General features: G+C 53.4%; 9 protein-coding genes across 9 annotated transcripts; 2 read left to right on the forward strand and 7 right to left on the reverse strand.

Annotated features, from left to right (window-relative positions):
- Positions 1-213: 213 nt before the first annotated feature.
- On the reverse strand, positions 214-3,941 carry JCM15063_005540 (uncharacterized protein; the record flags this gene model as incomplete). Its single annotated transcript, XM_076675761.1, has 12 exons — positions 214-876; positions 941-1,016; positions 1,087-1,182; positions 1,243-1,338; positions 1,403-1,747; positions 1,821-1,969; positions 2,036-2,200; positions 2,267-2,346; positions 2,409-2,583; positions 2,649-3,291; positions 3,366-3,455; positions 3,568-3,941. 12 exons carry the CDS (start codon positions 3,939-3,941, stop codon positions 214-216), a joined length of 2,952 nt encoding a protein of 983 aa, XP_076536900.1.
- A 566-nt stretch (positions 3,942-4,507) lies between these two features.
- JCM15063_005541 (Gfo/Idh/MocA family protein) lies at positions 4,508-5,963 on the reverse strand (the record flags this gene model as incomplete). Its single annotated transcript, XM_076675762.1, has 3 exons — positions 4,508-5,093; positions 5,177-5,706; positions 5,880-5,963. 3 exons carry the CDS (start codon positions 5,961-5,963, stop codon positions 4,508-4,510), a joined length of 1,200 nt encoding a protein of 399 aa, XP_076536901.1.
- A 387-nt stretch (positions 5,964-6,350) lies between these two features.
- On the reverse strand, positions 6,351-7,225 carry ARD1 (peptide alpha-N-acetyltransferase complex A subunit ARD1; the record flags this gene model as incomplete). The annotated part of the gene is made up of 6 exons (XM_076675763.1): positions 6,351-6,383; positions 6,459-6,601; positions 6,691-6,794; positions 6,892-6,979; positions 7,060-7,078; positions 7,154-7,225. 6 exons carry the CDS (start codon positions 7,223-7,225, stop codon positions 6,351-6,353), a joined length of 459 nt encoding a protein of 152 aa, XP_076536902.1.
- Positions 7,226-7,935: 710 nt separating this feature from the next.
- Positions 7,936-8,730, reverse strand: JCM15063_005543 (PaaI family thioesterase; the record flags this gene model as incomplete). The annotated part of the gene is made up of 4 exons (XM_076675764.1): positions 7,936-8,017; positions 8,086-8,168; positions 8,235-8,450; positions 8,554-8,730. 4 exons carry the CDS (start codon positions 8,728-8,730, stop codon positions 7,936-7,938), a joined length of 558 nt encoding a protein of 185 aa, XP_076536903.1.
- A 224-nt stretch (positions 8,731-8,954) lies between these two features.
- On the forward strand, positions 8,955-11,027 carry JCM15063_005544 (uncharacterized protein; the record flags this gene model as incomplete). The annotated part of the gene is made up of 9 exons (XM_076675765.1): positions 8,955-9,067; positions 9,139-9,374; positions 9,442-9,542; positions 9,653-9,756; positions 10,280-10,340; positions 10,448-10,589; positions 10,663-10,684; positions 10,749-10,819; positions 10,879-11,027. The coding sequence occupies 9 exons, from the start codon at positions 8,955-8,957 to the stop codon at positions 11,025-11,027; spliced, it is 999 nt and encodes a 332-aa protein (XP_076536904.1).
- A 1,119-nt stretch (positions 11,028-12,146) lies between these two features.
- On the reverse strand, positions 12,147-12,639 carry JCM15063_005545 (uncharacterized protein; the record flags this gene model as incomplete). The annotated part of the gene is made up of 2 exons (XM_076675766.1): positions 12,147-12,235; positions 12,306-12,639. 2 exons carry the CDS (start codon positions 12,637-12,639, stop codon positions 12,147-12,149), a joined length of 423 nt encoding a protein of 140 aa, XP_076536905.1.
- Positions 12,640-13,872: 1,233 nt separating this feature from the next.
- Positions 13,873-17,806, reverse strand: SEC10 (exocyst subunit SEC10; the record flags this gene model as incomplete). The annotated part of the gene is made up of 13 exons (XM_076675767.1): positions 13,873-14,407; positions 14,472-14,534; positions 14,603-14,813; positions 14,886-15,121; positions 15,199-15,276; positions 15,363-15,802; positions 15,878-16,291; positions 16,356-16,530; positions 16,602-16,827; positions 16,880-16,904; positions 16,981-17,265; positions 17,347-17,510; positions 17,650-17,806. The coding sequence occupies 13 exons, from the start codon at positions 17,804-17,806 to the stop codon at positions 13,873-13,875; spliced, it is 3,009 nt and encodes a 1,002-aa protein (XP_076536906.1).
- A 195-nt stretch (positions 17,807-18,001) lies between these two features.
- Positions 18,002-23,123, forward strand: SMC5 (DNA repair ATPase SMC5; the record flags this gene model as incomplete). The annotated part of the gene is made up of 21 exons (XM_076675768.1): positions 18,002-18,339; positions 18,422-18,587; positions 18,669-18,828; positions 18,900-18,969; positions 19,037-19,190; positions 19,269-19,519; positions 19,600-19,882; positions 19,958-20,079; positions 20,140-20,383; positions 20,459-20,587; positions 20,678-20,776; positions 20,848-21,022; positions 21,124-21,266; positions 21,372-21,444; positions 21,519-21,652; positions 21,726-21,876; positions 21,947-22,176; positions 22,247-22,324; positions 22,397-22,466; positions 22,540-22,688; positions 22,779-23,123. 21 exons carry the CDS (start codon positions 18,002-18,004, stop codon positions 23,121-23,123), a joined length of 3,564 nt encoding a protein of 1,187 aa, XP_076536907.1.
- Positions 23,124-23,872: 749 nt separating this feature from the next.
- Positions 23,873-25,630, reverse strand: JCM15063_005548 (uncharacterized protein; the record flags this gene model as incomplete). The annotated part of the gene is made up of 1 exon (XM_076675769.1): positions 23,873-25,630. The coding sequence occupies one exon, from the start codon at positions 25,628-25,630 to the stop codon at positions 23,873-23,875; it is 1,758 nt and encodes a 585-aa protein (XP_076536908.1).
- Positions 25,631-26,174: the final 544 nt, after the last annotated feature.

Consider the following 26,174-nt stretch of genomic DNA (forward strand, 5'->3'; position numbering starts at 1 on the left):
CCCTCTCGTTCCACCTGTAGCTGTTCTAGAGACCTTTTTTCCTCTCTCTAGTCGCTCGACTGTCTCTTCTGTGAACCCCTTTCTTCAGCGCTTCTCCTTTTTCGCTCACTTTACGCAACTAATAGATCAATCCTGAATCGAATTTGTCTATATCAAGCAAGTTTTTCAAAACAAAAAAGTCTATGTTAGGGGTTGGGGTGTAAAAATCGTTTGCTACTTGATTGCGGAGTACAACGCGTCTGCACCTTCACTGCCATCTCGGAACCAAGCTTTGCTGGGCAGTCGAGGTGATTGAGAATAAGGTCGTTTGACGAACCCTCCTCCTCCTGCATTGGAAGACGACAACGAGTCATTCGGAACGAGTGATGGCGAGTTGGACGTAGGGTAATAGGGTGACACGGATGAACAAGCGTTATTTGTAGGATGGAACAGTTGAGGGGTCGAAGTGCGTTCGATTGGATCGTAACGTGTCGGGGACGGTGCACCTGGACTTTCAGTCAACCACGAGAGATCGTACACGTCGGGACCGGGACGCATGTTCGAACTGAGTCCGAGGTCTCCTAGAAACATGGCGGCGAACCCTGGATCTGGTGGAGATCCAGTGCAGAGCGGCATCGACGGTAGAGGTGATGGAGACGGTAGGGTTGAGTCGACCGTCGACATTTTGCGCTCCAAGAGTTGCGGTGATTGTTGAAAAATCGAAGATGCAGGAGTGCTCGCTGAAATCGATGCTCGATAAGTCACTTCGGATGCAGCGGTCGAGAGAGCGGGTGACGTCGCGGCTGGCGTCGGTGGTACAAGCGAGTGCGGCGATGGTTTTGTATCGGCCGCAGAGGGTTGTGCGAGCGAGAGCTCTTTCGCAATACGTCGAAGAACCTGAGATCCACCCGTCCGTCAGCTCGGATTCGTTCGCTGGTTAGGCGAGAGGATTTCAGCTTACTTGCGCGAAAGATTCCATTGGCGTGATTCTATGGCTCTTCTGCGTCTGGCGTTGCTCGACCGTGGCAGCAAGGAGGCTAGTGTACAACAATCCTCAACAGTCAGAAGAACTGCAGAAGCATGGGCAGGTATCGTCGAGCGACTCACGACAGGATTGCAACGGCATGCTTTAAGACCTTGTTCAACTTTGGCGATGTCGCTTGGGTCGTGGAAAAAACGGTGTATGCAGCTGCAGCGGTTTCCCTGCATGGAATATCCCATGGTCAGTCGTGCCCGATGGGGTAATTTGTCCACGACACCTACTTTTCGCGGGCAATGTCCGAGATGGGGGCGTTCGTGTCGATGAGGTGAAACATATATGCATAGATGACAATGGCTGCGCTTAGAGTTGCCGAGTGTCTGGAGACAAGACGAGTCAGTCATCGGCCGACAGTGAATTGACGAAAAGGGCCGAGGAACCCACACGATCCGGATGTTCTTGAGCGGTTCTTTCCCCAGTGAATGAGCCGTGATTACTTTCCTCGCCGCCTGCAAGCACGCATCGGTCGAGAAGCGATACTTGGAGGAAGTGAGTCCTGTGACAAAGAAGGGCCTGTGCAGGCGGACCAGCCTCGAGAACGCTCCTGACATGGACATGAACCGCTGTTTCCGGAGCTTCGGATTGTTTTCCTCCCGTTGCACATTCTCGGCTGACATCGACTCGGGGAAGGTGGCGAGGTGTGCGCGCATCTCGCGATCGAGTTCGAGTACCGTATCATAGGTAAAGTCTTTCGCATGCGTGACGAGACGGTCAAAGACGAGTCTCATGCTGTTCTCGCGATTCTGCGTCAGCATACTCTCGAATTGGTCATGTGCGCCGAGAAAGGGAAAGAGGGACACACTATCGTCCACCGCCGCCCTTGTTGAGCTCGAGGGTTGTATCTGTCCAGACGTGCCGCGGAGCCGGTTCTGTTCTCCAGTCAGTTGTCGAGAGCTGCTCGAAGTTGAGGTTCTCTGGCGGAGGTGTCGTCACTTGCGTCGGGTTAACGAGCTTGAGCGACAAGTCCATCAGTCGAGACTCGTGAAAGACCCAAGGATTGATCGTGATAGGACCTACGTAAGCCCCGACTTTGTTGTTGGCTGTCACGATATCCAAGAACGCGATGATGCCCCAAACTCGAATGGCGGTTTGGCGTTTGACGCTGTTCTTTCCTTTCGGATAGGCGATGTCGTCCGGCGGCATGGTTTGTGGGTCAGTACCAAGCTGATGCAGTCGCAATTTCTGTCACATGCCGCTCGAACTGTCAGCTATGATGACTGTGCCCTGTACATAGGAGCAGATCCTGACCTGAGCGATTCGAATGCCAATGGCGAGATAGCTCATGAATCCGCCCATGTCGGTTCCGCCTCCGCTGGTCAAGTTCAATTCTGTTCGAATCGTAAATTTGGTCAGTGTTGTGCTTGTGACTGCACAAGAAAGCTATACTCACGACCATACAGCGCTACGAGCTGCACTTGTCGGAATTGAGGCTTATCCGGCCAATTCGACATGTGGAACAGTCGGAGAGAAGCGGCATACCACGCCGCACTCGTTTCCGCCTTGCTCTTTAGGGGCAAAGAGTCGATCTGTAATGATTGAGCACCGTCGAGTCCAAGCGAGAGGACCTGTGGACGCGTGCAGATGGGTCAGTCGGGCAGGTTACCGATTCGTCGAACGAAATTTCACATACGGCAAAGAAGATTCCGAGCCAAGCGACGTCAACTTGGTAATGTCGCCCGCTCATCAACATTTCCTCGAACCGCTCAAACTCGGCGAGGAACGCCGGTGGGTGCAGAATCGAGTAGAACCAGCTAACGTCCTCAAAGTACGCCATCACGAGCTGATGAGCCAATGCGGACGTCGGCAACAATCCGTAAATCTTGCCAAGGACTCGGTCGCGCTGGTCTAGCATCTCTGATTCAGAGAAGCACAAATCGAGTCCATGCGAGACCGCCTTTGTTGGCCCTTCGAAGCGCATCGGCAGCGCGACAATCGAAGTCTCGGCTCGCGTCGGCTCGACGTGCTGTTGGGGATTTGCTGGTTGCGGTCGAGGTCGAGAGCAGGGGACCATCTCGATTGCCGAAGCGAGAAAATCGAGGCCAGCCGGAGAAGGCGCAGTGACTTGCATCGAGTGACTGACACTCGCTCCGAGGTCGCCGTCCAACTTGGTTGGCGACGGAGCGGCATCAAAGTGAGATTGTCCAGGCGGAGGCACAGATCCAGCTTTGATCGCTTGGTTCCGAATGTCGCTGGGGAGGGAGTCGAGAAAACTTTCGATGCGATCCAAGCGCGCGATCACCTCCTCGTATTGACTCGCAAGCGCAAAAGGCTGCCTGCACAGCAGCGCAAGTAGGACCAAGGTTGTGAGTTCGTCTCCTGGTGCGTGAAGGATCGGACGTTGACTTGCCCTTCGGGCCGAGCGAGAGGATCTTCCCACGCGCATTTCTCCGGCTGCCCTCTTGCGATACAAGTCGCACACGGAATCTTGCGATCGCATCTGATCAAAATCAACGACGTCGGCGTACAATGAACCGGGGTCAGCGTTGTCCGACGAATCAAGGTCCAAAGCAAGACGACACCGCCTGAGCGCAAGCGGTGTAGAAACTCACTTTACTTTTCTGCGTTTGCATTCGCCGCAACTGAGCACTGCTCTACCTTTTGGTTTCTTCTTCGGTTTGTGATCCTCTTCTGCTTCTGGGCCTCCTCCGGCCCCTCCGCCTCTGTGCTGTGAACCGAATTCATCATCATCATCATAGAAATCGGGATCGCGCGTAGCTTCTCGCTTCCTCTTGTCGCCCTGGTTCGATTCGGACATGTACGGTTGTGAGGCGCTCGTCGAAGGAGTACCGGCATGATGTGTTGTACCTGCGGGAGGATATCCGTATGGTACCGAAGGTGCAGAATATCGGTCGCGTGGAGGAGCGCCAGCCGTTGAAGACCGGGCTGCGATAAACTCCGGGTCGTACGCACGAGGACCGCTCATTAATGCCTCGGCGTGGTGGTTGGGGAGGGCGAGCGATCAGATAGAGCAGTAGGTTCTAGGAGCGAAAGCAATTCGCGAGAGCTTTGCTGAGATTTCGCGTGCCTTTCTTGACAAGTTCAGAGGAAGAGAGATCTTGGCCGAGTTGTCCGGTGCCTAGACATGTCCGAAACCCGAGCGAGATGAGACACGCGAGAACGCCGACGTCGGCAGCACCCAAAAAAGCAGCAAAAAATGATCTGGAACAGTGCCGAACTTGGCAATTATTAATATTTTTGTCTTGAAAATACGCCGCGAGCGTGATTGCAGTATGTACGTTCGTCGCCATTCTTGCCCATGCTCAGGCCATGGGTACACGCGTCAAACGATCGCATGGCATACACGTGATCGAGAGGGAGAGGAACCGTAATAGCCCGCAAATTCCCTGGAAGAGGTGCGTGGTTGACATGGTGGACGTGCTCACTCTGCCATGATCGATACAAAGCTCGGAATTCCCGTTGAAAGATTTCCCGTTCGAATGTTTCGTACTTGAGTATAGACAAATAATGATTAAACTGCTGTATGGACGCTCAGGGATGTCGAATATCAAACCATTCTCTCCCGCCGGCCAGTTCCACGAGATCGACAGTCCTGCCTTCTTTCGAACTCTTGAGCGCGCCCTCGATGACTCCGAGATCCCGCAACGTCGCTCGTGGTCCACTTCGCTGCATGACTTCGTGCCAACTGTCGGACTTGGGCCCATCGAGCAACGCCTGTCCGAACGCTTCAAACTCTTCGTCGACGCCTCTCTGCGGGAATTCGATCGTTAACGCGTGAGGTTCCGACTCGTGGGGCGAAGTCGGTAGCGTCGAGAGTGTGACAGTGTGCTGGTCCGCTCGCGAAAAGTCAACCGTGAGCGAAGCTTTCGATCCGAGGATAGTGTATTTCCGAGCGGTGCGCGACTCGGTACCAAATGAGAATGTGAATGTGCCGTTCACGGGTGATGCAGGGGAGGAACCGGAGGGAGGCGGTGTTGCGGTGAGAATTCCAGAGAGCGTGTCGCAGGGTGGGAGGTATTCCTGCAATTGGCTCGCAGTCGCGATGACTGAAGTGATTGGGTAAGGTAGGATATGTCGCAGTCCGGCGACAAAATGAACGCCTCCATCGAGGATGTACCTTTTTGCCAGAGCACGGTTCCCGACAGTCAGGATCGTTGTCGCGCTGTAACTCACTGTACAGAACAGAGATTCGTCACTCACCCTCCCTGATAGTCTGGTATTTGTCTCCATCCAGAGTTCCTCGCCATCCTGCTCGGTTGGATATACACTTGTGCACTGAACCCTCTCAGCTCGCCGAGTTTGCCCTCCTGTACCCATTTCCTCGCTCGACAATAACTCAACTCCCACGAGAACTGTTCGGCAACGATCCAACTCTGTCCTCGTGGCAGAAACTCGCGCTCGTACAGTTGGATCAACCGTTTCGCTTCGTCCAGCGAAGGTGCGACAGGTTTCTCCGAGATGACGTTCTTGCCCGCTCGCAACGCCCGTTCGATCAGTCTCGGCTGAGTCGAAATTGGGAGCGAGAACACGACAGTCGGGATGTCGGAGCGAGCAAGGAGCGCATCGAACGAATGATCCTCTGAAGCAGCATCGTCGGCAAACACTTCAAGGTCGTGGCTAGTGCGACTGTACCGCTTCGATTCTTCGACGAGAGCTTGAGCACTCGAGAGAGACCGAGAGTACACCGCTGCGAGGACGAGAGTCGAAGATGCCGCAATCGCGGGTAGATGCTGTATCGGAAGTGGGGGTAAACGAAGCTCTCTCGAGTCAGCTGCCTACAAGGATCACATGCGACTGCCTTGACACTCAGATATCCTCCCACATGATCAGACTCGTTCTCCGATTTCGTCAAGCCTATCCAGATGTAGCGTCTTGAAGCCGATGAATGACTGATGCGACTCACCGCAGTCTTGGCGAACCCTCCAGCACCGCATAGCGCTATTCTGTGGGGTTCTTGAGTAGTAGTTGCTGAATCTTGGGCCGTCATGCTGAAGCGAGGTAAAAGGGGAGACGGATGGTTTGGGTGCGGAGCGGTGCACTTGTTCGGAACTTCGCGGGGAGATCTACGCGTGCGCTCGCGAAAGTTGTCGCTACTTTCCGTCCGACTCGGCCGTTTTTGCCGCAGTCATGCGTCTTGGGACAGGCTGCGGCACTAGTAAAGAATGACAGCTCCGAGCTCGCTACTTTCCCAGTACTGTAGCTGCGTTCATTTACGGATCAAGGCACCAACAAGCTCGCGAGATGCCGGTGCTTTCGCGATGGACTACCTCTCGTGAGATACGTGATCCGTCGCACAAGCGACACATGGTTTGCAAGAGGGTCTGAAGGGTATATTAGAGAGCGCCGTACGAAAGAACGCGAATGTTCCTCTTTTTCACTTCATGTACAGTTTCATCGAGTAGGCATCCTATTCGCGATCAACGGAACGATCAGTTCCCAGAGCTCGTCGAGTCAAAGCAACGGAAAGATCGCTGTTCCTCACCTCTCCATCCGCGTAATAACTCTTCTCAATGTCGACCACTTCGAACCCTAGCGTGTCTTTATACAGGGCCAACGCGGCTCGGTTCGTCTTGCGCACGTGCAGCGAAACATAGGATGCGTTGTAGGTCTGTTTCATCGCTTGTTCTACGTGGCCAACACCATGAAAAAGAAAATTGGTCAGCTATCGCTCGCGTGCTCCCGCGCTTGACAATCTACGCGGTGGAAAGACGTACGCGATAGCTGCATGAGTTTGTTTGCCAAACCCAACCTCCGGTAGTTTCGGAGCACCGAGATCGAAGTGACATGTCCGTGCGATTCTTCCACTGCCTCCTCATCCCTAAGTAGACAAACATTCGAAATCGTGTCAGCCATTTGCGCAAGTCCGGACCTTGAAGATTGTTTTAGGGGAGGAAGGTCTAGGGAATTAGGCGCACATTTTTGCGAGGATGTATCCGACAATGCGACCCTTGTGGTCCTCGGCGACAAATGACACTTGAGGCCATGTCAGTCCGTGGTACAGGTCTGAGATACGTACACACGCAAAAAGTCAGCTGTGTGTACGTTGAAACGCGATTAGGAAAAAATGAATGCCAAGAACGTGCAGTATTTCATCTGATAGTTCTGTTTCGATTGGACAACACAAGAGCGTCAGTCGAGATCTGGGAAAGACGGCAGACTGTTCCGAGACTGGCATACTTCTGGTAGGTTGTGCAAGTTGCAGTTTTGCATGCCCATCAGGTCTTCGATCGTCGCTCGTCGGATGTTCATGTTGGCGTGTCTCTTCCTAGATGATCGTCCGATGTATTCGAGTCTGGTAGGAGAGTTTCAAAGGATGTCGAACTGTACGAGAGGATGAAGCGAGTGTGCAAGGTCATTGTCAGTGTGCGCTCTCAAGTCCGGGTGGTGAACCGCTCATTGCTGTTGTTTGTTCTTCGTAGATGCGATCGTGCCGGTCACAAGTAGAGCTGTAACCTTGCGTGGAGAGGAACCGGCTCGCTGAACAAGCCGACGCAGCTGTACCCTGCATCCTTCCTAGAGCGCCATTCTGGCTCGCAGCACGCTTGAACTCTTCTGTGAATACGAGTCTCCTTCGTGGCTTGTCGCGATCGGAACGAAGGTGGTCCGTTGCGAGACGCTGGCTTTAATGATGAAGAGCTTGTGTGCGTCGCGACTGCATAGTGGCCGCCTGCAGCAGATACAGACATATCATAAGAGCGATCACTCACGTTTGGGATGGCGGTCGTACGGTCTGGAGGATGTTGAGAGATTGCAAGTGGAGCGATTCGGAGTTCCTCTGGAGTCTGCCGAAGCTAGTACAGCAGCACCGCTCTCTCTCATTCTCTTTCTCTGGACTCGCAGTCTCAGGACCTGTCCGCTTGAATGGATCTCGCGCTCCGACCGGTCAATAGGTTGCGATACCGAAGCTAGGCTAATGATCTCGTCTAATATACAAATGACCATCTATCGTCAAGTAGCATCTATAGCTTGGCCTTGCTCGTCGATTTGACCTGAGGGTCTTGCTTCGTATGCCAGCCGACTGTCAACAGCTGATTCGTTTCCCTGTACCGAGTGCAACACAATTCGAATCGGTTCCTTCGTATATCTCGGTGGGATGGGCAAAGACGTACGCGTTAAAGATCTTGGTCTCGAGCAAGCTCGTCACGCGTCCAAAGTTCAAGACTTCTGTCACAATCTTCAATCTCGTTCCAATCTGCCGGGTCGAGCCGTGTAAGTTCCCGAATCCGACAAGAAGGGCCACAAAGGAGGTTCTTCGTACAGGAGCAGCCTTGAGATAGTTGAGATTCAGGTTGGTCGAGACACCACTTGTCGTCCACCTTTCTCCGTCTCCTGCGAGTGCTAGTAACGCGAACGAGCTGCAATGGTCGACCAACCAAGCTCCACAACCACCGTGTAGATTGCCCAACGGGTTGCACATGTCCTCGGTGACCGTGATCGACAGAGTCACTGTCGATTGTGCCGTTCGTGTCGCTCTCTGCCGGACCGAAATGACCGCATCAGCAAGAACATTAGAGAGGCGAAGAGGGATCGAGCGTTTTTGTCCTCTATCCTCTTGTCAGTTCAAAGCAGCAACTGACCGTCTGATTCTCTTGACCGATCAGTTCGACTCCAGTGACGTCGACCGTGTCGAGCGAGAGTCGTTCCGAGATCTCGCGTGCGAATCCGGTGGAACTGATCGATTCGAGCCATCCTTGTAGCCGAGTGTGAATCACGCTGTTGATGTGTTGCCGTTGATCTTCTTCTCGATTAGACATGCTTTCGAGTACAGATAAGCGGAGCGAGCGTTGGAGAGAGAGGCAGAGAAAAGAAGCTACCCGATAGCCGGAGCGGTGGGGAGCTGAGAGCCCGAAGTCACATCAGGGGGGGTTGGCAAGTTGTCGCTCCACAGAATCTCTCCCGATCGCTACGGGCTACCTACGATTCGCTCATACTCATTCAAAGTCGCTCTCAAGCCATGAATACATTACGATCGACACCAATGTTCGCGCGATTGACCCGAATGTCCCAACCGGTCGTCCGATCTCGATGCTTCTCGACGACATCATCGAACTGTTTCCGTCTCTCGCGTCCTTTGCTTGCCGTGGGAGACTCGTAAATTCCTGCCCATATTCTTCAGTGCTGTATTACACAGAAGTATCTAACCCGAGTCGTTGAGGTTCCAGGCTGCCGAATATCATCCTCCCCTCTTCGAACCCGTCCTTGTCGATCACTTCGCTCACCCCTTCGGCAGGGTACACCTTGTCGGACAATCTCGTCCTACCGAGTCCGATCCTGATGATTGACGGAGTCGCGTTCATGTGGGATGTGAAACCTCCGGTCGAGGATTACAAAGGTGGTTCCTGGCAAGGGTTCGATACGGACAAGCTCAAGGTGTTTGAAGTGATCAATCCGAGACCAGGTATGTCTTGTACTTCGAGAGCGAGAGGGACCACTTGTTGACACCCGAGCTTGTATGGTCTTTTTAGAAATTCTGCTGGTTGGAACGGGCAAGACGGGACTCTTTCCTCCACCGCAGTTCAAAAAGTATTTGAATTCGCTTGGTATCCAGGTTGATGTCCTCGATTCGGTGAGTACTGGTCATTCTACTCTCGTAAACTGATGCTGAACCGAAACTGAGAGTTTTGCTTTTCGGTGCGGCCGGATCTCTTGGTTCTTTCGATTTCTCGGCTCTTGCAGCGGAATGCGGCTGCTACGTACAACCTCTTGAGCGAGGAAGGAAGGAGGGTTGCAGCGGCTTTGTATCCTGTGAGCGAACTGTCGGCACGGACAGGTTTGACCAAGTGAAAAAGCCCAACTATTACCACGCATTGCTCCCAGTCGCATCGACCACCTGTCGAGGCAGCGATATATTGACCGTCTGGAGCCAGTAGCTGAGAGATTGCTTGCAACGGATAAGAATGGTTGAGTGCCTCACGCAACAAAAACCAGTTGTGCAGGTTCTCTCGTCAAGCTATTTTTCGGATGATTTTCCTCGAGTAGGGCTTGTCTCAATAGAGAGATCGAGAGTGATACTGCAGAAAGCGAAGAAAGAAAAAGATTGACCCAAGCGAGGTCGTGCGTCGCAAAGCCCACGTTCCTACAGTAGAATCCGCAGACCGGCAGATCCGCGTTTCCTCTACTCTCTCAGCCAAACGGTCGCCTGATTCCCGCACTTCCCGCTCGGCCTTGTAGCACTCTCGCTCGACCATGTGAGTGGCATTCATCAGAGGCATCAGCTCGAATCACGATCAACTGATGATGCGTGCTGCGTCTCCCCCTTTCCTCCCTGTCTCTCACGTCTGCAAACATCTGTTGCTGAATCAGGTCCACTCAACCGCTCCTCCAACGTTCGCGGGACAAGCGCATCGCTCTCCCTGTCCGAGTTGTACGTCCCTCTCCTTGCTGTCCCACTTTCCCCATCCGCTTGTCTCGCTCGCTCGAACCTGACGCATTCTCGGGTGACATCTGTTGGGGGGTTTCGGGTGTCGCTAGGAACCGAAAGTCTTCTTCGCGAATGAACGTACCTTTTTGTCGTGGTTGAATTTCACGGTGGTGCTCGGAGGATTGTCGGTCGGATTGTTGAACTTTGGAGACCGCGTTGGCAAAATCTCGGCGGGCTTGTTCACGATTGTGTGTAAGTCTATGCATTCTCCTGTATCGCCGAATCAGTGCCAAGCTGAACGATTCGGTTATCCTGGACTTGGTAGCGATGGGTATCATGATTTATGCGTCAGTATCTGTCCCTCCTTAAGTCGGCCGTTTGAACGTGAACTGAAAACCTTTACTTTGACAGCCTACTGACGTATCACTGGCGAGCAAACGCGATCCGCAAGCGCGGTTCCGGTCCTTACGATGACCGATTAGGTATGATTTCCTTGCAACTCTCTGTGTCCGAATGAATGCTGAATCGTTTTCGTATACAGGTCCCACCGTACTGTGTGTCTCGTTGTTCGCGGCAGTCGTGACCAACTTTATTCTCCGAGTGAGTGCCGATCTCGCGATTAACATCATCTTCCCTCGGATACATCTCTTGAGGTGTTCTGACGGCATGGGATCTTTGCTTCCGGCGTAGTTCACTGCTTGATCGTCGTTCGTCATCGACAAAACAGTCCGAGTTTGGCTGCTTCCGCCCTCTCGCCCTCTCACCCGCGCGACTTCGTTGTACTTTTCCGGCTATCCTCTCGTTTCTCTTTCATTACTACATCCTCCGTCTTGTACTCATTTAGTCGTTCTATTCTTTGTTCGTTTCAATTTCTTCTGTTTCGCCGTGCCCTTCTTTCTTTCGCTTTATAGTCGCAGCAAATCGCTATTAGTCTTGCTGGGGGCCGAATTCTCCGAATCTCGCTCATCGGTTGCAGTCAAGTTGAAACTGAGAGCAAAGGCGAGCGTGTTCAATCTGAGCGAGGCTCCCCAAAAGCCCGTTCATGTTTGCCCTCCTGAAATTTATTGTTTCCCTCGCGCAAAGAGCTTCGGAACATCTCGCTCTCGTTTCTCCTGTTCGTCTTTCGTCGGGTTTTCCAAGACGACCGGAGCTTGTGCGAGATCACGTTTGAACAGGAGAGAATTTTGCTTGGAATTCAAACTCTGATTCTTTTTTAATTTAAGTGATCGTCAACCTATAGCTAGCGCTAACTCAACCACCCAGTTCAGTCAATACAAAACCCGTCGCTTGTCGCTCACCCTGGTCTCCTCGTCAAAGGAGCAGATCTCCCTCGCTCGAGTGCCCCAAGAACGCTCTTAAGCTACAGCCTGGCCGACCCTCGTTTCAACGAAACTGGGCGATTTCGGTCCTGAACCAACTAGATGCCCTCCTTGAAGCGCACAGATGGCAATTGTGGTCTTGGCTGAAAGTGTCGCGGTTGACGGAGAAGAGCTTGCCAGTCGGCGAGAGCGCGGGCGGGAGACGTGATGAATCATCCAAGATCATCCCACTGTCTACACCACTTGGTTAGATACAAGGGCAGCTCGACAACGTGCGTGAGTCCTGCACATGTAGAGTATTAGCTTCAACATCTGATCAGCAGTCGTCGAGCGGAAACGGTGCTGACTCGTATACTCCCGCTTTGTTCTCGCGCTGCAGATTTCCCTCCATTCTCAACCTCGACATGCTCTGGAAGCGGAACTGCACCTCTTGCTCGTTTGCGTCAAAGGGACCTTGTGATCGTTCCGGTTCCGTCACACTGCGAGCGTTTCAAGATTGTCCCGGCTCCTCTTGCGCTCGATGTTCGCCGTGTTGTTTCGACATCTCGTGCTCTTCCCACCGCTTCTGAATGGTTTCCGCTACCGAACGATAGATATGAGCTCGTTCAAGTTCTGGGCTAAGATAAGAAGACAGGCAGGAAACCCTTACGCAGCGAACACTGATTCTCGTTCTTGTCCCCAGGAGCCGCGATCGCAGAATGTCCAGTCGTCGTCCGGTACACGATATATTCCGAAATTGTCGTCGCTTCCTCCGGACGTGTTGATGAGTCGGTAGCAAGGTCGATTCGAGAAGTTGCGTTAGCCGCGGAAGGCTGGGTAGACAAAGGCGCTTCGTCTGGAGGAGTCGGCATCCTCTGTGCATTTGCTATCGAAGGCGCCATCTCCCTATCGCTTTCTCGAACCTTTCGACGTACGAGACGACTCTTGAGGAGGGAACTTCCCGTGTCGAGATTGAACAAGATCGAATCAGATTCCGCAAACATAGTACGGCGCAAGAGTCCCCTTCGAGCCGGGGTTTCTATTCAACCTCTTTCGCACTTTTCACACTCCCCGGTCCGATCGCAGAGCTTCACCTTCGAAAACCGAGAACGAACTATCGCGTTTCAGAACAAGGAAACGAAGATCAACCACGACTCGCAATCAGCCAGCCTCGATTTGAAACCTCGATCTCACCTCGACATTGAACTACTAGCTCTGCATCTCTCTTTCTTGCCAACTCTTTTGCCCGCTCTACGATCCGAGAAGGCGCCTGCATCTTTGGTGACGCCAACGCCACACCACACCACACGCTATTGAACGGTACTTTGCCTCGCAACCCGTCGACGATTCTCGGATACAGCTCGCGATCGAGGCAGAGTCAATATACGCTGATTACAGGCCGTCTAGTCAGCCTTGATGTTTGAAACAGAAATGCAATCCATCAAGATCCAGGGCCTAGCATCAGGCGTCAGCAGTTCGATGCAAAGAGATCACGTTTCGAGCAGAATCCAAAGTGCTGATTGTAGATTGAAACGCTGAGCACTGCTTCGGCGAATTCGGAGCTTGAAACGATATAAAGCATCTCGATCCAACATTGTGGCAATTGAACCTACCCCAAGTATAGGCGATACGTTCGCGGCACAACCTTCGTTGCGGATAACCGAAGCATGCGACACAATATATCCATGCAGAATCGCCTCATGCTCAATATGTCGGAGTTTCTGTGAGCAAGGTCAAAGGTCTCGGTGAGTAGCTCGTATGAAAAAGCTTGATAGACCCTCGGCCACTTGAGCGACGTATGATCAGACCGCGTGTCTGTTTCTTGCTTATAATTGTAAGCAGCGAACGGATTGGTGAGACTTCGATAGAGGATTCTTGCAGCTGAAGACGTCCTAAGGAAAATGTTAACGAGATCGTTTTCCCACCAAACCATCGGGAAGTGTTGGAAAGGTGAATGAAGAGGCTTTGAAAGCAAGACGACTCGGCTGGACAGATCATGATCAGAGCGGCGCACGATGCCCGTTGCGTCGGGTCCACCTTCCGACAGGTTCATGCGCCACTTGTGCTCAGAGCTTCAATAATTTTCGCCGTAAAGGACAAGGTTACTTCAACGAGCAACTGTCGGGGAGAGGAGGGTGCAGCGGAATAGCAGCGAAATCAGATGCACAAACTACGACCTATACAACACGTCAATTATCAGAAAAAGCTGCCCATTCCCGAACCCCCTTCATCTAGGCCTAGTTTCCACTGGCTACGCTCATCCTGTGGTTACTTCCGTAATCGGTCGATTCCTCCTTGAACATGAGCGAGCCGAACCTACTCGGTTTCCGCCCGAGTGATCCATCTCCGCCCGTTCCATTCGTACCGTTCCCCGAGTCTGTCGAGGTAGGTAGGTGTTGACTGAGACTCGCGAACGATCCAAGCGAACTGAGGGATCCGAGTCCTCCCAATCTGCCCAACCCCAATCCTCCGCCTGTCTGACCGCTAGGACCTGAACTCGCAACGTTCGTCCCGTCTTGTAATATGGTCCCAGTATCCCCGAGAATGTCGTCCCAGAACCTTCTTCCGAAATCTCCATAATCACTTCTCATCATGACGAACGGTCTCAACAACCGGTTCTCGATTCGTGCGAGGTACGATTCGTTCAAGTACGAACGCAGGATCTCGGGTTGGACGATGAACACGTTGCCGAGTTGTCGTAACATTTCGAAGCGATCGTTGAGGGGTGAGAGGGCGAACGTCGAGATCGTATCTTGGTACAACGCGAGATCCCTGCACGGAGTTCTCACCATTGTCAGTGTCCTATCTGCAGAAAGCGAGAGGACTGTTGACTGACTTGGTGAGCATGAGACCTCCTGTAGCGCTGATCGAAAACTTTTTGAAATGATCTAGCAATAATCTGTTTGAATCACCAAGAGACGTCAGAACCATGGAGCATCGAGAAAGAATGCGAAAAGAGTGACGCACGTGTGGAACGTGACTCCAACCTCAGTCAGGAACACTTCCCGATTCCGCCCCGACAAGCTCTCCTCGGCAATCTCTTTGACTTTTGTCAAAAAGTCGCACACAAGCAGACACGGTTCTGTGTTGATCCTCGAGAAGGCGAGGTCGTCATTCTTGGGTTTAAAGTCGAGTTTCTTTTGTTTCGCGAGCAGTACCGAGAGGTAAGATATGATACCTGTCACGAGCAAACATCAGCTCGCCGTATACGAAAGGCCCTGAATGAGACCATTAAAGTGGTCTTTCTTACCATCGGTCATGCGTTGTACGATCGAGTTGATTTTGCCCTCGATTCGGACACTGACATGATTGCAAAAGATGGCCATCTCCCTTCGTACCGTGACCGAAGTTCCAGCGAGCGGTACGAGCGCAGTCGATATGTACCGTTGCCACAACTGCATGATCATGTCTGCCGGTTTGAGGACCGACAGGATCGAGAGTAAAGGTTCCAGTTTCGGATCGTACTGCGACAATCGATGGATCGCTCTGATTGTGCGGGAGAGGATTTTTCGAAAGATCAAGACAAGACCGGTTTGAGGGTGGGGGACAGTTTGGGGACTCACGTGTCGAGAGCGGTTTCGAGATAGGCTTTGCCGAAACTGTCTGCCAATACCTTCAACAATGTGAATGCATTCTTTGGTCTGAGAACAACGGAAACAGTCTCATGGAAAGAGTGAGTATGTTTGCGACGAGCTCAGAAATCATCCGGAAAGCGAAGATGACTGACACATCTCCCGCCGGACTCAGCTCCACCATCCTGCCGATCGCCTCGGCATGCCACTCCAACATCCTCTCTGCCGTTTCAAGACTGAGATCTCCGTCCCCATCTTCATACATCTTCATCGGTCCACCAGTACCCGCAGTACTACCTGAACCGGTACCTGCAGTCTCTTCGTAAGAACCGATCGTGGGAGACGAAGATCCCGAAGCTTTGTCAACGATGGTCGATAATCCCGAGAATTTCATGAGCCGATCGAGTCGAGACGAATCTTGAGCGTCCGTTACAGTCGGACCGGTTCCCGCGGTCGATGCAAGCGTCGAGGATGAGGTCGAAGAAGAAGGAGGGTTGGTTGCGGAAGACAGATGGGCTTGGTGAGCCGCGTTCGAGAGTTGGGTCACCATTCGATCAAAGATCGTGTTACCAGTTTTTGCTTTGTTGACGGCTCTCTACATTGACAACCTCGTACAGTGTCAGTCTGGTATAGTCTCGAGCGAGAGAAAAACAGTAGGAAGTAGGCTTGCATGCCAATTCGTGAATCGAATCAATTTGCCCGCATAGAGCTCGGTGAGACTCTTGCCCTCCTTGTCGAGGTACCTCGTCCCTTCCATGTACGGTACGAACAGTTCTTCGATGCTCTGATCCAACATGTGACTGACTTGAGTGAGCGAACCTCCTGCCGAACCCGTCAGGATCGAAGTTTGGTTCGACCCGAGCGGGTTCAGCAGGGACGGGTTCGAGGATGAAAGCGATCTCGAATGGCCTGAGCCTGTAGAGCCTCCAGCGCCGGACGCAGAGAGGGATCGGAAGAACTCGTGCGATTTGAGGTCATCGACGAGACCGTTTGTTTGAGAACGAGACAAATGCAAGATGCGCAAATAGGCGAGAGTTGAAGACGAGGAAGCAGTCTCGATCAGAGTCTCGATGTATCCCTGAATCTGTTCACCGGGGGGCGAGCGTCAGCCTTTCGAAAAAGGGCAGTATCAGGGAGAAGAAACTTGCAACTTGGGCGAACACTCGCTGCAAGAAGACTTGCATCACAATCGAAGGATTCGGAAACACGGCCGTGACGATTTGAGCTTCCTGACCAACCGTAACCCTGATTTCGTCATACAGGTTCGACAGACCTGGTTCTTGTTTCGGAGCGGGCGAGTCTGGATCTGGTAGACTTTCCCAACTGAGAGCGGAAAGGGCTAGACAATCAGCTCGGCTCTTACGATAATAAGGATCGCGGAGTTTGGTACCTACATTGCCCCGCCTATTAGTCCGCCAGCGATCTCTTGTACGCGGTCTTTGGAAATAAAGAAATCGTGTTGGTTGACGTAGATCTGGATGCATGATTGTCCACCGTTGAAATCTTGCAGCGTTTGAGCGCAGTGCTGTGAACCAGACAAGTCATTCTTAGCCACGATGACCAGAATCAAGACGGGTCGAGAAGTGTGATAGACTTGCAGCCATCGCTTTCGGGTCTCCCCTGCGGTAATACTTGTCGAAAAGCTTGAGCATGTCCTTCTCGAATCGCTCACAGTACCGTTCGATCGTTTCTCTCGTCTGCAATCACATGTCGCGGAAAGGTTTAGCTTCTGGCGCAGAGACGATAAGGAGACGCGAGACGGCGGATACTGACCTGTTCGGCTTCCTCGACCCCCTCGACTTCTTTGCTGAGGCTCAGCAATCGGCGACTTGCGATCGCAACCTTTTGTCGTCCGTCCCTTCCACCTTCCTTGCGCATTTGCTCGAGCCTCGAAGTGTCTCCAGTCGCAAACTCGTTGTAGTACAGAATCAGGTCGTGCGCTTCCGACGCGCGTTGTCGGAGCCGGTCAATCGATTCCAGTTGTTCTCCTATCCGTACTGCTGTGCGCCCAACCGAAGTGATTTTGGTATCGAGGGTCGAGAATTGCGTATTGACCGTCTAAAAGTCGACGGAGAGAGAGAGACGAGTCAGTTTGAATACTCGATTTGCTGTGTACGACAGGCACAAGGAGCGACTTGCTTCGAATCCTGCTTTCGCGCCGCGCACATCGCCACGGTACGCCCGTTCGGCCTGGTTCACGCTGCGTTCGAGTTCCGAGGTTTTGAGCGCGTTGGCCTTCCTGAGGGGCAAGAGCAACGCGAGCGTCTTTTCGAGGGTCGCAACATGCGGTGACGGATCGAAAGCTACAAAGAACAGACAGGTCAGATCGATTGCCCCTTGTTGGAGAGTGGGAGGAGCGAAGGTGTTTCAATGTGGAGCGACACCTCTTCCCGCTCGTTCCCACTCCTTTCCGGTTCTATGCGAGGTTGTCGTGTGACTGACCGCCTGATTTGGTCTTGGCTCTGTCGACATCCTGCTGCATGAGCTTGGTGACGAACTTGGAAACGTCGAATGACGAAGATTGGAACGTCGCCAACGAGATCTCGGGCTCGTCCGCACGAGTGCCGTTTGCGGGCGGAGGTCGATGATGGTCCGCCATTCCCAACAGCCCCTCACGACCCAAGAGGAATTGCGCAGAGGTGCGAGGTTTGGAAAGGGTTGTCGGATTATAAAAGGGTTGTATTCTCTGTGAACGCGTGTCATTTCTAATCGCAATTTAATTTTGGGTTTGCGCGCGCTCGACGCGTCCGTTCGCACCTCGCGCTTCAGTATCTCGCTCAACTACCTAAATGCGATGAGTGCACTAGGGTCAGAATCGCCCGTGCAGTCTCACAAGACGCGTCACCGTCGCAAAATCGCCAGCGACGACGACGACGACCATGATGAACCCGCGTCCAACAGCAGTTCTCCCGCCTCGAATTCGCATTCGCGCGTCTCGACCACCAACGCGCACAAACGAGTCAAGCTCGAGGCTTCACAAGCGAACGGACGCGCGAACGGAGTCAATGGAGAGAATAGGCACGCGCCCGCTCACGAACAAGGCGACGATGCCGAAGGCGAGGACGGCGCGATCGCTCCTGAGACCAAAGCCCGAGCAGGCGAAAAGGCAGCTCTCATCCGAGATGGTACGGGGTCAGTCACATCAAAAGGACGAACACCTCGCTCGGACCCTCGTTCACTTCTGTTTGGAAGCTCACGCACCCCCCTCCGTTAGCTACGTGACTGGATCGATCGTCAGGATCGCATGTCACGCGTTCTTGACGTACGACTCGGTCGACTTCAGGCCTGGACCTGCGCTCAACATGATCATCGGTCCCAACGGAACCGGCAAATCCACCATTGCTTGCGCAATCGCAATCGGCCTCGGCTTCCCTTCCAAAGTACATCCCTCTCGCTCACTGAAAACAACTGACTCTTTTTGTCGAGCCAACACGATCCTGACCTCTTTCGATATTCTGTAGGTCCTTGGAAGACAGACGAAACTGTCGAGTTTCTGCAAGAACGATTCCAACGAAGACACTTGGATCGAAATCGAGCTCAAAGGCAAACCCGGCAAGAAGAACATGGTCGTGCGAAGGTATCTCTCGCGCGATAGCGAAAAGACTGCGTTTACTGTCGATGGTCAGTCCCAATGCGGTCCCTCATCGATTACACCGTAACAATAGAACTGACATCGTTAACTGATTGTACAGGCGCGGTCACGGCAGCGAAAGAAGTCGCAGAGAGGATGGAGGCGCTGACAGTTCAAGTTGGCAACCTCTGGCAAGTTGGATCGATCTGAACAGTCCCTGACAGTTCGAGCTCATCATTCGAAAACACGCTGTTGCAGTACCTTCTTGCCGCAAGATCGAGTGGCTCAATTCGCCATGATGGGTCCGGTTGACCTCCTGCGCGAAACAGAGAAAGCTGCAGGACACGTCAATTTGAGCGCGTGGCATCAGATCTTGATCGACGAGTGGAAAGCACAAAAGGAGAAGCAAATCGTACGCAATTGATCCTCCACTCTTCTGACAGACGACCTATGCTCACATATCGCTCACGCCATGTATTCACGGGAGCAGGAAGTCGATACGTATCAGAGGAAATTGGATCGTGCGTCGCAAAAGCAGGCCGAGGCCGAGAAGGAAGTACAACAGTTCAGACAGCGACAACAATACGAGCAGGACTTGGTCGTGGTCGACGTCTTGATGAAGTACGCCAGGTACCAGGACGTGTTCAGTCGCAAAAACGAGCAGCAGACGAGGAAGAACATTCTCAAGAACGACATTGCCCAGGCCGAAGAGGACAACAAACCGTTCACCATCTCGAAAGAGTCAGTCCACTTTAGACTTGTCCTCGAGACCTGCAATGCTGATCGAAAGCGGAACCTGTGTTTCGCGGACGGACCTACAGCTCCCTTGCACAAGTTGCGAAAGCATCCGCTGGAGCTCAAGCGGAACTCGAAAAGAAGATTCGCAAGGCGCAAACGGCCGCGACGAAAAAGTCTGAATCCATCAAGCGCAACATGGAAGAATCGAGCGAATTGGTCGACGAGCTGAAAGGGTTGAAACGCGAGGCCGAGAACCGCAAGAACGCGATCAAGAAGTACGAGAAGGACATTCAAGTCCTGAGTTCGAAACTCGAAGGTCAAACGGAACCTGCAGAGGCCGACACGGAGGACATTGATCGCAAAATCGTAAAAGCGACTCGTCCCATCCGCGGTGGCACTGTCTCGCAGAAAAGCTGATTCTTCTTTCGCTGATGTCTACAGCGCGCGAAAACTGACGAGCGTGACGCCAAAAAAGGACAGACTGGAGAATGCCAGATCGAGTACAATGCGATCGGACGTAGATTGGAAGAACTCAGGCACGAGGCCAAAACGAAGCAAGAGCGGTATGTTCCTTGAGCCTAGTTCCGACGAATCAAGAGCTGAAGCGAGAATTTGCGAGGCAGTATCGCTCATATGACGAAAGCCCACGCTGTGCGAGAGCACAACTTGGCTCAATTTGATCCCGACTGCTGGAAAGCCGTGAAATGGCTGCGAGAAAACAGCGATCGCTTCAAAGGCAGGGTTTTTGAGCCCTCTCGACTATCGGTCTTCCCGAAACAAGAATGGAACGGCAAGAAGCTCAACGTGGTCCAAGATCCCGACATCATCAACATGATCGAAGCTCCGATCACTATGGACGCTTTCCGAGTATATCGCTTTCTCTAGCTCAGGCTTACCATGGCGACTTGCACAAGCTGACCAAGTCGTTGAACCGGTGACCAGACTTTCCTGTTCGAGCTCCGAGAAGATTACGACTTCTTCATGCACGAGATGGCAGATGTGCAGAAGCTCAAGCTAGCGGGTGCAGAGTTCAACTCGGAAGTCATTAACCGACAGCTGACGCAGGAAAACGTGAGCGAGATTTGCTTCGCTTGCGAAGACCTCCTATCGAGAGTACTGACTGACTGAGCTCGCTTTGTTTGCCTTCTGGTTTTCCCTCAGATCGAGTCCCTCGGTTTCGACGCCCTGGCATGCGACCTCCTGACGGGACCTGCACCAGTCATCGCCTGGCTTGCGAACGAACACAATTTGGCCCGAACGGTAAATCGGAAACGGTTATCCTCAGCGTCTGACCACTGTTCCGCGAATATTAATCCGGTTTCACTATTCAGCCCATTCAACTGTATCGTCGATCGCTAGACGATGCCAGGATCGCTCAGAATCGGTCGATCAACCGTTACTACACTCGCGACGGATCCGTATCGGTCAAGATCTCCAACTACGGTAATAGGAACGCTATGACCGAATCTCGTGCTCTGCCACGCGCAAAAATCTTGTCGGCCGGAGGTAAGGAAACCCTCTGTTTCTAGCCAGATTATCCTCTCTCTCTTCTTCTTCTCATGGTGACTCGTGGGCTGATGTCAAGCGGTTTGCGTGGAAAATGACAGTCGATCAAGGAAAAGTTGACCAAATGACCGAAGATATCGAAGAGCTCAAGACCGAATACGCAAAGGTGCGAGAAAAGCAAGAGAAACTGTCCACGATCGGTAAAGAGCTGGAAGAGCAAGTTGAAACCCTTGAGGAAGAACGGGTCAGTTCGATCATTTACGCGATTCCTTCGGTCTCTCGCCACTCCAAAGGAGATCTGCTTCGATAGCTTTACTGACCAATGCCTCGCCTGCATTTACTCACATAGACTGAATTGAAGAAAGAAAAGGAGAAACTGGTCGGCGTGCGCGCCCAATACTTCAAGGCGAAAGTCAGGCTCGGTTCGTCATTCTCTGTTTGTCGTCTCGCGAGGAATTCAGCAAAATACTGAAGCGGCGAACTTTCCGGAGATCAGAAACGGCTCAAAAGGCGCTTGCCCGTGAAATGGAATCTCACAAGAAGAATACGGGTCAGAAGAAGCGCGACGAGATCGCGCGGGACATGAAAAAAGTAATGGCGCAACGAGTCAAACTCGTGCTCCAGTACAAGGTGACTACCATCGCTGCTTGTTGTCTCTTGCTCGAGGCGAAAGTGCTGATCTGCCGGTTTGCGCGAACAACAGAATGATATTCTCGAGGCGGATCAGCTGATGAATGCTGCGATCAAGCTTCATCTGCAAGCACTCCAAGCCGAATCTGACTACCGCGCGTTGGAGACCCTTGCGCGCGAACGCGATACTCAGCTCGACAGGATGAAGCGCGAGCTAGAAGAAGGTAAAACAATGCAGGGTCGATGATTTCTATTTTCTCCTCGTCCGGGTCTAATTTGTTGCTTGATCCGCAGTCAACAAATTGCTCAAAGAGCTCGTTGCGGAAGGCAGACGCCTCGCGCAAGAAGCCGACGAGGCGACCGTCGAAGACGAACTCAAGGAGCGAGTGACGCAACGCAGGCGCGATGGAGGTATCACCGTCGATGGACTCGAGACCGAAAAAGACGAGATTTCTGCCAAGCTCGACTGCATGATCGCAATCAGTCCTGCCGTTCTCGAGCAATACAAGAAGCGGAAAGATGAAGTTCGTTCCCTTCTCGTGCTTCTCCTACTGATTGCGGCAGTCGTGTTGAAACTCGTCCTCGTTGTTTCAGATTGCCGAGCTTACCGAAAAGGTGCAGGAAGCAAACGTGAATCTCGACGAGTCGAAAACACTCATTGAACACACAAGGGTATGTCTCTGTGCCGTTGCATAGGCGCGCCCCAGAGGCAATTCAGCTGACCCTGCACTGTGACATTATCAGGCAATGTGGCTTCCCGAGGTTCAACTCCTCGTCAACGATGTTAGCAAGCGGTTCACTGCTTCGTTCGATAGTGAGTGGTACCGGACACCAATCCGCCGTCTTCTCTCGCGGGCAACTGATCAATCACGTCATTTACGAACCAGCTCTCGGTCTGCTCGGTGAAGTGCGTCTCGCGCCAGACGAGGACTACGAGAAGTGGGGTATCGAAATCATGGTCAGTTTCCGAGACAAGGATTCGGACTCTGCGGACGTCAGCTTGCACGTCCTCACGGGCTCGCGTCAATCTGGAGGAGTGAGTTACCAGTTTTTTCTTCTCGAGGGTCGTTTCCTTAGTGAAGCTGCGAGTTGAATGGGAACTGACTTTTTTGAATTTCCTTTGCAGGAACGAGCGCTCTCAACCGTGACGTACCTACTCGCACTCGCCGGACTCGCACGCGCACCGTTCGCCCTCGTCGACGAGATCAACCAAGGTATGGATCAACGAGCCGAACGACAAATGCACAAGATGCTCGTCGAAACGACTTGCAACGCCGAAGTAGGACAATACTTCCTCTTGACTCCGAAACTCTTGCCCGATTTGCTCTACCACGAAAAGATGAAGGTGTTGGTGATCAATTCTGGAAGTTTCATCCCGGAAGACTTGTCGCTCAAAGCGATGGTCGAGAAGAGGAGGATGTTGAACCGGACTCGAGGTAGGATCGGTCACATTGAAATCCCTGCAGTTTAAATTCCCCTTCTTCTCACTCCCTCCGCCCCTTTTCTTTCCTTGCACACCAATCTCGCTTCTCGACTGTTTTTTGTGCTTTTGAATTCTTTCCTTCCCCCTTGTACCGATACAATTGACTCCTCTCGATAACTCGCTACCCTCTTTTCTTCTCTCTCTCTATTTCTTGTTGTTCGATTGTTCTCTCTGGAAAGGGTCCCGCGGAAATACAAACTTTGGTCCAAGCAAGAAAAGCGATCGCGAAATTAAGGAATTTCCTCCATAAACATCCAAAAAAAGGAAACAAAATAAAAAAAGAACAAATCTGAGTTTGAGAAAAGCGAAAGACGATGGAACGAAAGACGAAGAGAAGGAGAGAGAGAAAAAGGGATCGTGAAAGAAACGCATGCGAGAGAGAGAGACAAGAAAAGAAGGGGGAGATAATTTCCGGTGAAAGGAGCAAAAAGACCTTTGATTTGAGGAGAAGGAGAATAATGGGCAAAGGGGTTTATCCACATACGGAAGGGAGGGAATAATGTCGCGCTAGATACTTTGACACGGAAGAGAACGATACGATTGACATGCAGATGATGGGTGGTAAAAAAAATAGATCCGAGCGAGAAAGATGTTTTTCCGACGAACAAGTTACTTGGTTAATTGGGATTTGGGAGAAAGGCGAAGGTGCATGAGAAAGAGAGAGCGAGAGAGCGAGTGAAATAGCGTTTCGTTCCATGTTTTTTGTGTGGGCGTGTAATGAGAGAATCGTAGAAAGCTCAGACGTGACGTGCATGAGTTTGAGGAGAAGGGTACCAGACAGGCGAAGTCGCATGCATGATTCCCGGCGAGATGGGAGAAGGCGAAGGGTACGAGAACGAACCCATTGGCGAAGCTCCCGGTTGTTGCTGTCCTCCTTGACCGCGACCTCCGCGACGACGTTCGCGACCTCTCCGAGATTTGCCAGTTTCCTCCGAGTTGGTGGCTCCTCCATTGACCGTGTTTGTCGCTCGAGCTGAACCACACGATTTGGCACATCCGAGCAAGACGCCTCCGCCTAGAACCTTGACGAGCCCGTTCGAGTACTCGGTCGCAGTGAGCGCAGAAGTCGAAGTTGAAGAAGCCGAAGTTTCGGTACGCGAGCGAGACGACGGCGTTGGGGGAGCAGGAGTCGAAGGCGACTTGGGCGCTCCGATCGTCGACGAGGTCGATGAGGTGACGGACGAGATCGACGAGATCGAGGCCGAGGACTCGTGGGTGGGACCACCAGGCGTACGCGACTCGGATCGACCTTGACCACCTCGAACCCCGCGACGACGAGGCTTTGTCGGCGAGCCCGGCTGCGAGCGAGGGGTTCCACCGACCGAGTGCGAAGGCGAGGGCGGCGGGAAGAGAGACGAGACCGAGGAGCCTCGCGAATGCGACTGCGACCGAGTCGACGACGCAGGGAACGAGAACGGACCGGTAGAAGTCGGGCGCGCGGCGGGCAGCGCCGGGACCCTGAAGCCGTCCGCATCGACCAAGTCGCGCGACTTGGCGTCGAGGCCCTTCCACATCGAGCTGTTGGTCGTGAGGCTATCGAGACTCGAAGCGGCCGAGAAGATCGAGTCGGTACCCGAAGCTTCGCCGTCGCTGTCACCGCCGTTGCGAGACGAGATCGACGACGAGCGCGACGAGGGGCGGCGGGTAAAGTCGGGCAAGCCGAGAGGCGAAGACGGACGTCCACCAGAGGGAGTCGGCGAGAGCGAGCCGTATGACCGGGGCGAGGGCGAGCGGGGAGGGGCGAGGAGCGAATGTCCGGCTGGGGTAGGCGAGAACACGTCACCTTCAGTCGCCGCGGTCGGGAGCGGGCGCACCGGAGTCGGAGGAATGATGAGCGGGGACGCCATGAGCGAGAGCGGGAGGCGAGCGGGTGTCGGAGCGGGAGAGTCGGGAGAGAGGGCGGCATTGGTCATTGCCTGCAACGCGCCTCGACCGCCTGGAGGAGGCAAGATCTGAATGGCCTTCGATGAGCGCTTGACCGGGCTCGATGGCTCTTGCAGCGAATCGGTCGAGGGCGCCAACGGAGCGAGAGTTGCCGACGTCGAGCTCGTGTTGACTGATTGTTCCACCGCAGTCAGGGGAACGGCGTGACTGCGGAGACTCTCGGGCAGTTTGCCGTAAATCTCGATAAACTGTCCGTCTCGAGGTGCGCCGCCGTCGCCTCGGTCGATACGGAGCGAGACGCAGCCCGGGTCGACCCAGATCGTCCAACGCTCGCCAAGCGAGACGCGGTGGTCCCGGCCAATCAACGCGTCGTGGCACTCCTTCTCAGACAGCCCGGCTTGGCTTGCCGCAAAGGCGACATCGCGGTCGAGGGAGACGGAGGTGCGCAAGAGGGCGCGGTAGGCGGAGCCGCGCTGGGGGTCGTCCGGGTGCCAGTGACGGGCGTACCGAGTGGCGAGAGAGCGTTCGAGGTGGGCGGGGAACGCAGTCGAAGCCGTCGAGGGCAGGTATGACGCGAGGAAGGTCGACACTGCCGACAGTTCCTGCTCCATGGCGGGAGCCGGCGAGCGAGAGGAACGATCGAGAGACGGCGAGTGGTGGCCGAAGCTACTCTCGCTTGCGTGTACGTCGTCTGCTAGAGACGCGAGAGTCAGTACCGCAGACGGTGAGCGGACACGAAGAGCACGAGCGGACTCACGTGCGATTGAGCGGCGGAGCGAGTACGAACGAAGCGACCGGCGAGATTCGAGGCACGAGGGAAAAGCCGAGGGCTCGCAATCGACGGACGCGCGCGGCACGGCGCAGGCGACAAGCTGTAGCTGAACGACTCGAGCGGGCAGAGGTACAAGCGAGAGGCGCAACGGGTGGAGACGAGCGGAGGAACGGCGGCGGAGGGGAGGGGACTGCAGAAACAGAGCGAACGATTCTGGAGGCCTCGCTCTCCTGCCCGAATTGCCTTCACTCAACATGCGCTTCCCGCAATATTCCTCTTTCGACTGGCTCGTCTCTCGACCCTCTCGATAGCGAGCAGTCTAGATCCGAGGATCTACTCGTGCGGCTGACTGCGCCCGTCATCCAACTCGCCAGGATAGCTTA

Source organism: Sporobolomyces koalae (assembly GCF_050403365.1).
Source record: "Sporobolomyces koalae JCM15063 DNA, S_koalae_JCM15063T_v1_ctg2, whole genome shotgun sequence".
Lineage (NCBI taxonomy): Eukaryota > Fungi > Basidiomycota > Microbotryomycetes > Sporidiobolales > Sporidiobolaceae > Sporobolomyces > Sporobolomyces koalae.